The following is a 15,788-nucleotide window of genomic DNA, read 5'->3' as shown; positions in this document are numbered from 1 at the left end:
CGCTGAAGGTCTGCTCTATAATTAGAAAAATTATTTTTATAAATATTTCAAATTATATAATTTGTCTCTTTATATTATTGTTTGGGCTGATATTTTATTTGTGTAATGTAATACAAACAAATACTGTATTCCTCAATAAATTACATTACAGAATCAGGACAAATAAACATTTGTGGCATATTACTTTTACAACTTGTGATAGGCAAAGTCTCATATTGCGAAATATTACATTGAATTAGACTTATAATTTGGATCTAAATTTAACTTACTTTAAAAGTTCCATCACCAAACAGAACCTGCTTCTTTTAGAGCCTCTAAATTGATGTCGATATAAAAATTAAGGCATCTGAGCCTTCACAGGCCAGGCCACGATATATTTGATTGACTGCATGGTAAGTCATGATACTCTGAGATAAATCGCGTAATGTATTTGGTACTTCAGGTACATTCATTCTGCGATACTTGTATATTAACGTATGTAACTGCGCTTGTCGAAAATGACAAGCGATTAAAGGAAATCTATAACATAATTGTATTATTGTTACATATTATTTAGTGTTTTACAAATCAATGAATCAAAATCTGAAGTATGACCTTTATAAATGTATTTCGTCATTAAATTTTTATAACTTTTATGAGTAATAGAAAATCAAAATATCTAATATAAAAAATGTGTATTATAGATATTAAAAAAAGAAACATAAATTTGAACATTAATTGAATGAATTAGTATTATTAATTAAAAATTTTTACAAAAGTGAACATTTGAAACTTACTCTACTTTTCATATCATGAAAAATTTCATTTAAGGGCACTGACGTTTCTTTACATCGTCTAAGCAATTCAGTTTTCCACCGATATTTTTCGAATTAAAAGTCAGGTAAATCACTTAAATGCTCTATCGTCCTTTCTACATCGACAGTTAAATTCTCATCCGTTGCATATAATCGTCCTGTGCAGCCATCTAAGCGCTTTTTGCAACGAAATATTACATTATTTTTATACCTTAAAATTTATTGCGTTCTGATTGACAGTTATTGTACTCTACTATTATATTATACTCTAAGTAATTATATTCTATAATTTTAGTTATAATTTACCATTCGTAATTAATATTATAATTTAGGTTTAATGTTCGAGGTCGAAATCTGTCAGGCTGACCGAGCTGTAAGGAAGTAACTGTAATTTGATTTTCGCGTTTTGTTGGCAGTGGCGCTTTGATAGTGTTATAGCGTCTTCTACTGGCAAGAACTCGCTGGCACTCAGTGCCCCCTAGTTTTTCAGTTTTTTGGTGGGGTAACACAAAAGTCCACCAGTTTCGCACGCTCAGTGGAATACCTTAAAACTCAGTTTTAAGAAAGAGCGGGAAATAAGAATAATGAACTAAGGAATAAATGCACTTTTAATAAAAGAGTACATTCTAGAACATTCTACAAAGAGACAAATTAAATTAAATTTCGATGTCGAATTCATTATCGTTTCTCGTTGGGTAAGTGAACAAGTGGCAATTGTACAAACCTAATGTAGCGGCAGATTTTACATCAGCACGGTCGTCTCTTGTTTTTTGCTCGAGTTGTCTCAAGTAATCCTTTTTCTCCTTTTCACACATATTTACAGTTAGAGAGGGTGGTACACACAAATTTTTAAAAACTTCTACAAGCTTGAATGTTTTATTGTTTACTGGTTTAGACTCCTGATTGCTGGTATAAAAACCTGTGTTTAACGAAATTGCAGAATTCTGAAATAAAACACAATTTTGTTTAATCCAAGACAGAATCGAATATATTACACTTCAATATTATCTTACTTATAACCCAGTCAGAAATGATTTCTCGAAACGATGTCGTTTCGATGTCATAAAGATCGAAGAGCTGTCGATTCGAAACTTGTGTCGAAATTTCAACATTTTCGAGTAACCAATAATTGTGTATAAATGAAGTATAATGAGAGTTTTCAACATTTTAAAAATTTTTTAAGTATATATATACAGGGTGATTCAAAATAACTATATGTCCTTGCATAGACATATTCTTAGTAATATTCTGAGTCAATTTTTTTTTGCAAAAAATTATCCAGAGCTTAGATTTCTAGATATAATAAGAAATAGTTTACGTATCCTGAATCAGATACAAGAGGTAAGCAGGGGTGGCACAACTCACCGCTGCTCGCGGGCATCACATTAACAAACGGACACAGTAATAAACGGACACAGTAATAAACGGACACAGTAATAAACGGACACAGTAACAAACGGACACAGTAACAAACGGACACAGTAATAAACGGACACAGTAATAAACGGACACAGACCAAATGCGCACACTGCACATGCGCACGGACCAAATGCACACACGGAAAGTCGCAAACCCATGTGATGCAGTGAATGCTTTGCACGCACACACACACACGGGGGGGGGGGGTACAAGGGGGGCCTTCGGCCCCTCTCCCGCACCCACCCCGTCCAAGTCACTAACCTATGTGGACTTTACTCTGCTTGCAATGTACATGGATTGCATTTGGTCCGTGCGCATGTGCAGTGTGCGCATTTGGTCTGTGTCCGTTTGTTACTGTGCGCATCTGGGACGCTCCCCCATCCGTTGGGGATATCGGACACTGATGACTGTATCACTGGCTTTTACACTGTATTGGTGTATGTAGATATGTGTGTATGTATGTGTCGTATATATGTAAATGGTTCGGTTATGGGTGAGTGTATGTGTATATGTTTATGTGTATGTGTTTGTCCGCATTGTAATGAGCTCGATCCGCGTAGGTTTACTATGCCCAGTGGCCGTGCGGTACGATCACCCTTGCGCGGGAAATATGCCGGGCTCTAGTGCAGGTTATTGTACAAACTCGTCCAGTAAAGGCAACCAAATGAATACACTACTTCCGCTTTTGAGCAAAATGGCGACGCTTAGTCACTCCCTAGAGGATCACTAGATAGTGTTCTCCACAAGCGCCGTAGCGTGCGTAGTGATTGGTCCTCGGGCTTACAGGACCTCCGATTGGTCCGATGAGTTCGATTGGTTGCACTGTCGATCGTAATATATATGTGTGTGTGTGGTTTTACGCAGTGGTAAAGAAGATAGTGACGGTTGAGTAATAGTCGGCATTTTGGATATGTAAATCCGTTTTGTGAGAATAAACCATCTTAAAAGAAGTAACAGTGCGGATCCTATCGCGTTCCTGTCTACCTAGACATCCCTCCTTACACCCTGACACTCTATCTTCCCTCCAGGAGTGCTAAAATAATCTCTTCTGCGAGTTCGTATTACCTTGCTGTAGGCGGGAGACTCAAATCTAGTCTCCAGTCCTTACAGTAGCTCTTTTATTACTTGAAAATCGTTTGGTTGACTAATGAAGGGAACTTTCCACCAAGAGACACAAATCGACACAGCAGTAATCTCTTCAAAGTTCCCCGAATGTCTCCTAAGTACCATAATATAATAGGGTATTACAAAAGCTGAGAAAATTCATGATGATTGTGATGTAAGAGTTACGAGCCCCTGTTTTCTATGCCAAAAATTCAAATACGACTCCCAGAATATATCAAATTTTTAATTGATCACCATCTCTCGGAAAGTAATGGCAAACCACCGAAAGTATGGTATCTTTGCCAAAACAGTTACCATGAAACATGCATGAAATGAAAATCTCAATCTTTAGTTATGAAGGACCGACATGAGAAAGAGAAAAAACTAATAAAGATCAATTAATACCACACACACGCGCACACACACGCGCGCGCGCGCCGCGTGCCATAAAACTAATTTTATGAAAAACAACGTTCAGAGATGAAAGCGGCGGGGTCGAAGAGAAACTGCCCGTACTTGAGAACGTTGTTCTCGCACGCGAATCTTTTCACGAACGGCAATCCTTTCGTCGAACGCACGCGCTCGTGTGTTTCCATTTTCTTGCGATTTCGCATTAAGCCTCCGTACCGTTCCCTCGTAATGGGAATTTATTTCCAACTACGTGATAGCTCGTCCGGGGAATACGAAAATGAATGCCATGATCGTAAAATAACAAGCTGCGTCATGAACCAGGACGAACGTGCTCGTACATACAAAATTTCGGAACTTTCCCTTCCCTCCCCCCCTTCTCTTTCCCTCTCTTTTTCCTACTTAATCGAGAGTAGTGTACGTTATTTTTTAAATTTTATCCTTCTATTCGTATAGTTTTGAAATGCCTTCTTTCTTTTTAATATTTTAATTCCCTGACAAAAGTCAATTACGAGATCGTCAGCCGGAACAAAATTCGCAAACTCATGGAGCGAAATTAATATTTCAACCCACGTCATCGCCATCATTCCCCCCGGGATTTTATGGGAGCCCCGATAAGCGATTGTTATCGGCAGTCGCATGACGCGCATTTAATTTTTAATGCAATTGGAAATGTCGAGTCGAATAACTCTCATTTCCGTTTCTCTTCTTCTTTTGTCTCCTCGTGTCTCTTTTTATCCCTTTTTTTATTTTTATTTTTTTCCTTCAACTTCTCTGCCGTAACTCTTTACGGCCACACTTTTTTTCATCGACGAAAACGCGACGCCGATACGTTAAGGGAACTTTGTAATTTCCAGCGCGAATCGTAGAACGGCCATTTCGACGGGCAGACCTTTCCCAATTGCACTCGGTGATACAATTAAAGTTGAGCCGCAGTAAACGAGATCTATCGATCCCTCCGATATAATTGTTTCCATGTTGCGATCAAGCAGCAATTTTTTTCCGTTTACGTCACGAGAAGTAAGAGATGTCCGTGCGTCTTTTCGAAATATTATAAGTACGCGTCACGTAAAATCAAATTCCTCTTATTGTTATTTAATCTCACAATTCAATTAATATTTGAATCTAACAACAACCGGAGATTCTCCCCCGTAATTCTGTCTTTCCTTCCGACGCGCGTTTTCTCTACATCGCCGCGACGATTTTCATCAAACACGAGAATCAAGGCTCGGCCTTTTTGCGCAACGTTTTTAATCACCGGTTCGTTTAGGGAAGGTTGGATCGTATCTTCTCACGCGAGCCTGGTACCTTTCGAATCACTCGCCTGATGCGCTTCCGCCGCGCGTAGAGGATGAAATGGATATTGGGTGCAAGAGCGGAGAGAGAAAGGTGGAGGAGCTTTTCCAGCTTTCTGGCTGTCTGTTTCCGTTTTTCTCTTCCGGAGATCCGTATGCCCTGAACAAAGAGAAAGAGAGAGAGAGAGAGAAAGTGATATATCTCCACGGGGAAGCATCCGAGCGTATTTTGGAAGCTACTTGCGCGAACGGACGGCCGAGGGACAAGGGGCAGGAGAGAGAGTTCATGTTTATCAATTTCAGAGCTATCCCAAGACGCCGGGTGGAATCGATAAAACCGCGACCCCTGATAAAACGACCCCGGGAATAAAACCGATATATATATATATATACACACATAGATGTCATTGTAACGCGATAAAACTGATACACATAGACGTTGTTGTAACTCGATATAAAATTGCCGGAGATGGATGTCCGTGCTCCGAGGACAGTTTTTAAAATAGATAACGGCGAAATATCGGGGAACCGCCCTCTCGCCGCGGATATTAAATTCGTGTTGTGTTTCTCGTGTTGGCAGGATTTGAACAGTCGGCACTTGGACCCCGTGGAGGTGTTCCGCGGGATACCCTACGCCGCGCCTCCGATCGGAGATTTGAGATTCCGACCGCCGATCTCGCCGATACCTTGGAGCGGCGTCAAGCTGGCGGACACCTTCGGCGCGGTGTGCCCGCAGAATTATCCGGATCTCGTCAATAGCACCGCCGCGCTCTTGCAAATGCCGCAGGGCAGGTATCAGCAGCTCAAGAAGATGGTCGCCTTCCTGGCCAACCAGAGCGAGGACTGCCTCTTCCTCAACGTGTACATACCCGGAAGTGGTAAGAAGGCATATATGTCGGATCTATTTATTAGGAGAGAGTTTCTTGAATGCGTGTCGCTTTTTTCTTTCTACTTTTAGTACTAATTTGTATACGACAGAACGTTGGAAATTATAGTTTGACGATTCAGGCGCTTTTTACTATAATGTTTGAACTTCGTTAATAACAAATTTATTTATTATGTTTTTGCAACATGAATTGGATTGTAAAATAGAAAATTTATTGAAATAATCTGAAAATAAGGAATTCTTAATTAATATCTGTTTTATTAATAATTGATTAAAAATTTGATTAAATTTTTGATTAATAAATAACAATAATTTTTAAAAGAAAGAACGCCGATAAACTGATTTAAATTTGTTTTTGCAATTAACATATTTTTGTATTTATATTAATCATCAATTTTATTTTATATATGGCGATGCAATTAAGGAAATTTGACAAATTTTATAGCAATACCAATTTAATTTTTATAATTGCAAATATGTATATATAATAAACGTAAAAAATATTTTATAATATATAGACCTTTTTTAATAAAAATATATACACTTAATACAAAATTGCAAAGTTGATTACATTATTATTAGTTACGTGAATTGATAAAAAATTTATATTAACTGAACGTAATTTGTCCAATGTTGTTAACATGCATAAAACAAGATGTAATTTGTTAAATTCGTCTATATTATTTGCTTTCTTGTTTATTTCATATTTTTATTATTATAATATTGCTTATACGGATTCAGCAATTCTCCCCTATATATTTTGCATAATTTTTAATCATAATAGTATTTAACTTAATCAAACAAATCTGATTGAAATCTTGGGGACGTGTACAAGTCGTTGAAAAACATTAATGAGATTATTTTAGACAAGTGATTCTTTTTATTGCACATGTGATCCACTTTCTCGTAATACTTCCGTTCGTTAGAAATTAAATTATAGCACGTTCTCCCGAAGAAGTAGATTTGCCTTTTTTACGGAAAAAAGGGGCAAGGTCACGCGATAAATAACGTCCTAAAAGAGGCTATGCAAAATTACGTTTCTATTGTCGCCTAAAGTACCTCGGCAGTAACGTAAAGTTTCTTAGTTCTGACAGAGTAAAAGGGATAATAAGTTTTAATGAAGGTCTTTATTCTTCGGGAAGATAGTAAAGGTACTCCACATTGAGTTAATGAAAGTTCAACTCTTGCTACCTGAATAAATAATGTATTTTTCGTATTTTATTATTATTTATTTAAGCAGCATGGTTTGCAAGGATTGCAACTCGATTATCAATTTTCGAGCTTTATTTCAAGGGAAAACATAATGCACGTATACACACAAGCGCACAAGCATACTGCTTTATAAATAAATTTTTTTAATGTTGTGTTGTGAAAGATTAATAACGTTTTAACGGTTCAAAGCGGTCGTACGTTATAAGCACGGGCGACGAGAAAAAAGAATTTCAAATTGATTTCACGCTTAAAATTGTGTATCGGCGGCAACGTCCAGGTGGCACAATCGACCGGGGTTAATTTTATACGACTAACAAAATTTTTATGTGGCGGAAAATAACATGTTACAACGAACCGTTGTAAAGTTTTGGGGTCGCTGCGGCCATAATTCGCCTTCTGAAATTCTGAACTATATTATCTATCGGAGCCGACAATTTATGCGTCCGTATAGTATTACATGGCGCAAGTTGCTTCCTAAAGTAATTAGTCCTAAAGTAATTAGTACCTTTATACCGGGTAGTATCAACCTGGGAGCAGCCGCATGCGTTACGTCGCACGTAGCTCGGCGGGCGCGATGAAAGATAGAGGCGAATTTGCAACGTAAAGCGGCCCGTCTGCGGCGCCGTAACCTCAGCCGGGCTAAAAAGGGAAAAGGAAAGAAGGATTTAAAATTGCACGCGAATAATAAATATGAATACGAAGCAGAACGCAGGGGAGAGTAAGAAGCTGTAAGAAGGAGGACGATTCCCAATCGACTTTTTGTTCCGGGGAAAGTAACTGTAAGCCAATCAAACAGTTCCCGCTCTGTAAGGAATTCAAATTTATGTATGGTATATAGAAAATTTTGCCGACACGAGGATCGAGAGTATAATAAAACAATGAAAGTTATGCGTGAGTAAAATATTCATGCAAGTTGTAAATTATGTTTTTTTAAAGTGCATTGTAAACGCGATTACAATAAAAAATGGGATAATACTTTGATTTTAATTAGCTATATAAATAAATCTCATCTCATGTGCCGTTTACTGCTCGTGCAATTTTGCTCTTTTTATAAATAGAATAATTGAATTATTTATATTTCATAATATCAATTTTAGAATATAGTGTTTCATAACATAAAAAAACTAGATTTTATAATAAAATTTTTTGTTTTCTTGTATAATAATTAATGTTTAGGGAACATATTATTAAAAGTAAACGTCTAAAAAATTGGACCTTAAAGCTGGTATAGTAGAAAGTTATCATAGAATTCAGCCCGGTAGTAAAGAAGATATTCAACTTAGTTAATTACCACTTAATTCATATTTATACAATACGTTATACAATAAATTGATAAATCAATTAATAAAATATATTTCTATGTATTAAATAACAAAGTTTAAAAAGTGAAAAAACTATAATTGAGTATTTTTAAACTAATTTAAGGGCCAAAAAAATAGAAATATATTGATTTAATAAGGTTAAGATTTTAGGCCTTCAAAATAATAATAATAATATGTCGATAAATTAATAAATTGAAGAAATTCAGCAAACTATCATAGTGCAAATTGTATAATACCATTAATTTATTCATCTTACTTAAGACGCGCAGTGTTCTGGTTTAAACGGTTAAAAGAAAAGGTATTTTTTGCAATTTTTTCAAAAGGAAAAATACAACAAAGCTATTTAATCTTTTAGATATATTTAATACACATTTGAAAAATACAAAAATATTTTTAATTATAAAATTATCGCAAAATGTCAAAATTATCAGTAGACCATTGAAGTGTCTCGTCTCAAATTAGCGGGCGTGATGGAGTCCGTACCCATTATTGTCAAAGAAACCAAAATTATTTTTAATTTACATACCTATATTTTTATCATCGATAAACTAAAAGAATTCAGAAAAGCCTTTTTAAACAATTTTTATCGCACAAACAAAGCAAATTTTTTTTCAAAAATTCGTCACTTTTTCATTCATTCTTAATGACTTTTAATTATATGCTTTCTTTGGGGTTTTTTTTAGTTTTTTAGTATCGTAAAAGAATATGTAAATTAAAAATAATTTTTAACCAAAAAATAAAATTAACTTGTTGCTAGTAATTAAAACCAGGAATAAACAATTTTTAAGTAGATAAACTGGCAAAAATAATTTTGTTTCATACATGAACTATGGGCTCCATCATTTCCGCGAATTTGGGATTCTAGCGGCGAGGCATAGTCAACTGATAACTACAACATTTTGCAACAATTTTATAATTATAAATTTTTTTCTACTCTTTAAATGTGTACTAAAAATGTACTAAAAATGTATGTAAAAGATAAAAGAGCTTTTGGTTCCTTTTTTTTTTTTAAAACTTGTCAAAAATATTTTTTAGCCGTCCACACTGAAAAAAAAATTTACTAGATTGAAATAAATATTTTTTCAAATAGTACCAAGCAGAAGTTTTGTAAAAAATAAATAAAAGTTATTTCAAATATGATAATATTTTCTATAATTTAGAAAATGCATTACACATTTTCTATCAATCTAGAAAATGTATAATACGTTTTCTAAATTATAGAAAATATTATTTGAAATAAATATTATTTATTTTTTACAAAACTTCTGCTTGGTACTATTTGAAAAAATATTTATTTCAATGTAGTAAATTTTTTTTCAGTGCAAACCAGGACACTGTCTTAATTGGAAATTCATGCAAAAATTACAATTTATTCTAAGCTTGTATGTGTCTTGTTTCATGAAAATAATACTACATGAATATATGTAGTAACCTATCTTAAAGTCCTTTTAGTTTAATCATATCAATAAAATTTATTATACAATAATATATATGTGTTGCATTTACGGCACGCTACAAAAATTGCTAATTTAGTCGATTTTGTATTAGATTTCTGAGTGTCCATTAGGTAAAACCATACGCAGATTGTTCAATTCAAAATTCTTATATTTTTTTCAGGGTAAGCGCTTCATGTATTTTATAAGAAAGACGAGAATTAAGTTGTGTACATCTTATATTTTAAATTTAATATATTTGTTTCCTCGCGTGTAAATCCCGGGTATTGCTTTCACGGTCGATGCGAACAGAGGCACTGGCCTCAGGTTAATTATAACGAGGACGATCGCTGATTTCGGAACAGGAAAATAATAAAAAATGGTTCTTTGGTCACTATCTCGAAATTTATTTTAACGAGAATCAAAATCAGTCGGGCAGAGGTTCGTACCGAGTCGATTAACTTTGCAGAAGTGTCTGGCGCAAAATCTTCAAGCAGGATCAAATGTACAATAACGGAGATGACGAGATTTCCCGAAATCTCCCGAATTCATCTTGAGTCGCGTTCGTTTTAAAACTAAATCTGGGCTGAGAGACAAACACGCGCCGTGCTCGTGTACATGCTTATCCGTTGGAGCTGTAGACTTTCACTCGTCATGTCAATATATGTATTTCCACTTAAAGTAATACGAAACAATATCATAGATATTTTTTTAGTACTGACAGTGAGTTAAATTTAAATTTTAAATACGTTTAGATAGACGAGCAATACTTTACTCCTCACGAGATTGACACAGAATTGGAGACGGTAATGTAACTTGCGCTTTTCTGTCGCGACGGAAAAGTTTGTTTTGCATGGTGAAACAGAGTCAGTATTCAAGGAGATACTCAAAGAAATTTTATCGGCTGTCAAACAGCACGGTCATCAGTCTGACTAACATGTTTACTTCTTTTCTCTATTTGCCTCATGGCTCTCGTTTCCTATTGCTCTCATCTTTTTCTTTTGACAAAAGTAAGCATTGTTATTGGGCTCTCTATGTTTTGCTGCTCCAATCGGCTTATATTACGGACTAAACATGTTCTTTCGTTAATCTTTACTGTGCGCTAACCGATGGTGCATATTAAAACCATAATACGTAAATCAATGTAAAATGTGTATTTAATATAAAGGATTAAATATTCTCAATACATTTTATTGGTTTCTTTGGTAAAATTCTTTGGTAAAAGCTTTTGTGCATTTGCCATAGTGCCCCCGATAGGAAAAGATTTATAAAATTGACAAGAGAATTGTAAAAGATTTATAATCCATCATTATGAGGGCATAGTTGAGAAAATAGATGTAGAAACATTAACCTTTTATAAAACATTAATAAATGTTTGCGCATTAAATTTTGAAATAGTATGTTGGCATAATAATAGCGATATGGCGAATCATCTTAACAGTACATTTGCAAAATTAAATTTAGAAATAAATTGTGCAATAATTGAGAAAAATATTTCAGTTTTAACATGTTTAAAACATTTAGAAATATAATTGTGCACAAAAAAGACTCTAATTATTCCCCAATTATTCCTAAATTATGATACACAAATATTGAAATATGGAATGTGTAATATTGCATGTTTCAATATTTGTGCATTATAATGTAGAAATGATTTAAGAGTTTCTGACCGCTATTACTAATATCAATGAAATACTTAACTCTCCAACGGACGCAACTAATTTGTCAAAGTGCCTCTTTTTTAATTTTTATTAAATGTCTAGTGAATAAGCGATATTTGTTAAATTCATTGTAATACTTTTTGAAATTAATTTTGAATTAAATATTGAAGATTAAATGCTGTAAATATTGCACATTATTATTGCTGCATTATTGCTGCATTATATTGTAAAAATATTTAAGCTTATAATGTGATAATTTTAAATGCTGAAATAATTGCAAAATATTTATGTTTTAATATTTGTCTAATCTTTAACAAATATTATTTAAGAATTATATTCTGACAAAACTGTTGCGTTATGGCGAATCATCTTAGCACAATCTTTAATGCCATTATTGTACAATGTTTGCAAAATCTTCCTATCGGGGGCGTTTTGATAGTAATATTGACATGACGACGTGAAGTCTAATTCTAGTGAGACAAATTCTAGTTAAATTCTCGTTGATAAATATTTGTGATCACATGCGCGTTCCTTCTCTTAGGCAATCTTAATCCAAACTAGAGAGGAAGATAATAGTATATTTATTAAAAAATAGAAAAGGAAATAAAACGTATAATCACACATTACAATTTACATACCTTCGTTATGTGTCTAACGTTCATTGTAACGGTTCAACTGTAATTTATTCGACGTTGTGGCAATTTGTAGTGAACACATGAAACCCTTTGCAGGCAGTCGAAAGTAAAAACACAATATAATATCCATAATATTGTTATTTCGGATAGTATACGCACATAAACTACAGTAAATATCAAATATCTTGAAAAATAATTACAAGAACACATTAGTTAACAGTTATTGGAAAAATTATAGCTGGCCATCTTCTCCGTATGGCCATCATACCCTAATTTACCCTAAAGTTACGTTATTTCTGTAAAATCTGATTGTAAACTACCAAATATCGGAAAAAGTTTTTCACTATGTACTTAATCAACCGCCGTGTTGCATGACGCCTTCGGGTGCGATCAGGTGCGGATTTCGCGACGATTAGAGCGCGATTAACGATCGTCGTAAACAGCTGCTCGATATGCGATCACGTTCCCCATAGATAAGACGAGTTACAGAGCTATATCGATCGGCATTCGGTAATCGGCAAAGACGGCGCCTCGGAACCACGACGTTACGCGTCGACAGGTATCTCCCGTCCGGGGATGATCGATACTAATTGGGCTAGTTTTACGAGTTAACGGATAATCAAAGTAAGATCGTGGCGCGATTGAATTACTAACTACGATGATTGCGAGCTCACGTAACTTGGCGAGGAAAGCGTGAAGCCGCCGCCGCCGCCTCCTCCGTGGTGATTTAGGATGATGTCTCCCTAGACAGGTAATCCGATGTAGTATAAATCGTGTAACAGACAGACGTTAATTAGTTGCGACACGGCGGACGGATAAACGCGCACTCCCGGTTTATTACTTGCCTAAGACGATTATCAATTAAACGGGGAGGGAGGGGGGGTGGGTGAAGGGACTTTTAATCTCGAAATCCCAAACGGCTGACGGAGAGCAGGGCGTCGCGGAGAAGGACGACCGCGGTCGGGGGAGGGGGGGGAGGTTCGCGAAACCCCTAGGTACTTGTACAAACACGAAAACCTCGAGACGCGCGCGGATCAATAAAAACCGTCGCGTAATCCGCAAAGCCTTATTAAAACAAGCTTTTCGCTTTAATTTACCTTCGGTTTCGGCTTAAGAGTCGACGCCCTCGGCGTAAAATTTTACGTCCGCCGTAAAAGACGAGCGTTTAAAAAGAGGAGAGAGAGAGAGAGAGAGGGGGGTGTCCGTTTTTTATCGGGGGCAATTTTTCCCAAACCCGCGGCGTTTACGACGGCGCGAAAAGTCCTCCCCGCCACGGCGAGAAAAATAAATTGGCGAAACAGCGGCGATCGGCAAATGAACAGGCGTGAGCTATTTTTCTCCCATAGAGCTCGACCTATACCATAACTACGTGCGACGAATCGCGATGGTTGCGCGTCGCCGCCGCCGTCGCCGCCGCTTTCGCGAGATCTCGCAGGCCCGTGAAAACGTGACGAGCTCGGATCCTTAGCGCGGATTACGCGGATGCAATTAATCATCTTAATTGCGCAGGTGGGCGAACGACGGGAACCGACTAATTGGCTGCAGGGACGATCTCATTTTACAGGCCCATACAGGACGAGAAATGAAAACGTGCGCGAGCTTGGGGGGGGGGGAGGGAGGTAGATAGATTCAAGTCGGAATATAAACACTATATATGTAATGTATATATACACTGAGAAAAATATGTTGTTAATTTGACTTAATTTTTCAATTTGATTAAGTTTCTTTAGTTCAAGTATTCATTTATTTAACTTAAATTCATAAAATATTTGAGTTTTTAATTAAATCTATATTTGACTAAAGTACATAAATATTTGAATTAAACAAATTAAATTGAGTTGAAAAATTTAGTCAAATTAACAACTTATTTTTCTCAGTATATATATATATATATATATATATATATATATATATATATATGTATATGTGAAATAAAGTTACGAAACACGTACGAAGTATGATACTCTTCAAAATGATGAAAGCCCTCACTCGACTCGCAATCCCGCCGCTTAACGTTTCCGCGACTCGCTCGCGGGTAAAGGATATAAAACGCGGGTATAAGCACGATGCTGCGTAAACGATAATGTCGCCCGGTATTACGGGAAAGTTGGATCTGTCAATGGGAGGTTTATACGGATAAGAGGTTTATTCGCGGAAGAAAATGGTGGAGCGAGACGCGCGCGGACCGTTCCGCCTGCTGTATAACACCCGCTTACCACTGCTTTCAGGATCCCGAGGACTGGAGGCGCCGTACGCGGTGATAGTGTACGTACACGGCGAGAGCTTCGAATGGGGATCGGGCAACTTGTACGACGGATCGGTCCTGGCAAGCGCCGGCCACGTCATAGTGATCACGCTCAACTATCGTCTGGGTATCTTAGGTACGTGCCACCCTTTAATCAGCCATCTCTCGCATCCCCGAAAGCATTTTTATTAAATAAACCTCCCCGACACGCAACATTCTACGATCGCGGAAAAGAACCACCCACCTTGCCCGAAGGTAACTTAATTTGTAGCTCGTAATTGATATTTTTATTTACTTAGTTAGATTTTTCTTTATATTTTTGAGTGCGCCACTTTATTTGTAGTGCGGATGGGCATATCTACGATTTTTTCAGGAAAAAACGAGAGATATACACTGAGAAAAAAAGTAATTGATTCAACAAAAGTTTTTTGTTGTGGGCTGCCAACAAAAGACATATTCAATACAATAATATATGGTATGGTTCAATACAATAATACATAGTTCAATCAACATCATTGCACTTGCATTAACAGCAAATATTGTTAAACTAAGTATATCTTTTGTTGGCAGCCCGCAACTAAACGTTTTGTTGAATCAATTTTTTTTTCTCAGTGTATTAATGAAGTTATAGATCGCCTATCCGGTCTGCTATCGGATTTTGGTGATGAATATAATTTTTCTATTAATTTAATATTTTTAGTTCATATAAGAGAGATATAATAATTTCTACTATTAGATAGAGAGCAAATTTTACACTGATAAATCATTTTTTCTATTTTTTACAATGTCCCCTCGTTTCTCATTTTGAAAAATACAATATTTTGTAAATTATAATTTACCGTTTTTCTTGATTAAGATGTACGTGAAAAACAATTATTGAAAATGAAGCCGTGTAGTTTTTTAATATTGCTATTTTTTATTGTTACAAAGTACTTATAAATATTTTTCTAGAAAAAGATTTTTAATTTACAAAAGAATATTGAAAAGTCTCCTCTAGAAAAAAGACTGCTAAACTTTACTAAAAATGTAATATTAAATTAACGTGTTAAATGAAAAGAAATGAAATGATCAATAATGCGAAAGAAATCATTCAATACAAAATTAAAGAATTATAGTAATTCTTTTTATCCAAAGCGATTTGATCTGCACATTTTCATGTGACGACAAAAAATCTACTTAAAAATAAAGTTGTATTTTTTAATAATTATAAATGAAAGAATAGATTCAAAATTTATAGATTGAGGGTTTTAACTTTTTTTTATCTTTAGATATGCCCATATGAAAAAAAGTTTTTTTCTACACTGAGAAAAAAAATTGCTAGATACAAATAAATATTTCTTTGAATAGTGCTAATAACATATTTTATAGAAAATC

At 35.5% G+C, this 15,788-nt stretch overlaps 1 protein-coding gene across 4 annotated transcripts in view; it reads left to right on the top strand.

Annotated features, from left to right (window-relative positions):
• The window catches only part of LOC105839462 (neuroligin-4, X-linked), a 391,763-nt gene that overhangs the window by 341,990 nt on the left and 33,985 nt on the right, over window positions 1-15,788 (top strand). For all 4 annotated transcript variants that reach the window (XM_036288012.1, XM_036288014.1, XM_036288013.1 and 1 more), the window contains 2 exons: window positions 5,601-5,898; window positions 14,398-14,550. In XM_036288012.1, the coding sequence (XP_036143905.1) occupies window positions 5,601-5,898; window positions 14,398-14,550 (451 nt within the window). The remainder of the gene's footprint in view (window positions 1-5,600; window positions 5,899-14,397; window positions 14,551-15,788) is intronic.

The sequence above is a fragment of the Monomorium pharaonis genome, chromosome 6 (genome assembly GCF_013373865.1).
Source record: "Monomorium pharaonis isolate MP-MQ-018 chromosome 6, ASM1337386v2, whole genome shotgun sequence".
Taxonomy (NCBI): domain Eukaryota; kingdom Metazoa; phylum Arthropoda; class Insecta; order Hymenoptera; family Formicidae; genus Monomorium; species Monomorium pharaonis.
The sequence above is the reverse complement of the archived record's forward strand: the minus strand, read 5'-3'. Positions and strand labels throughout refer to the sequence as shown.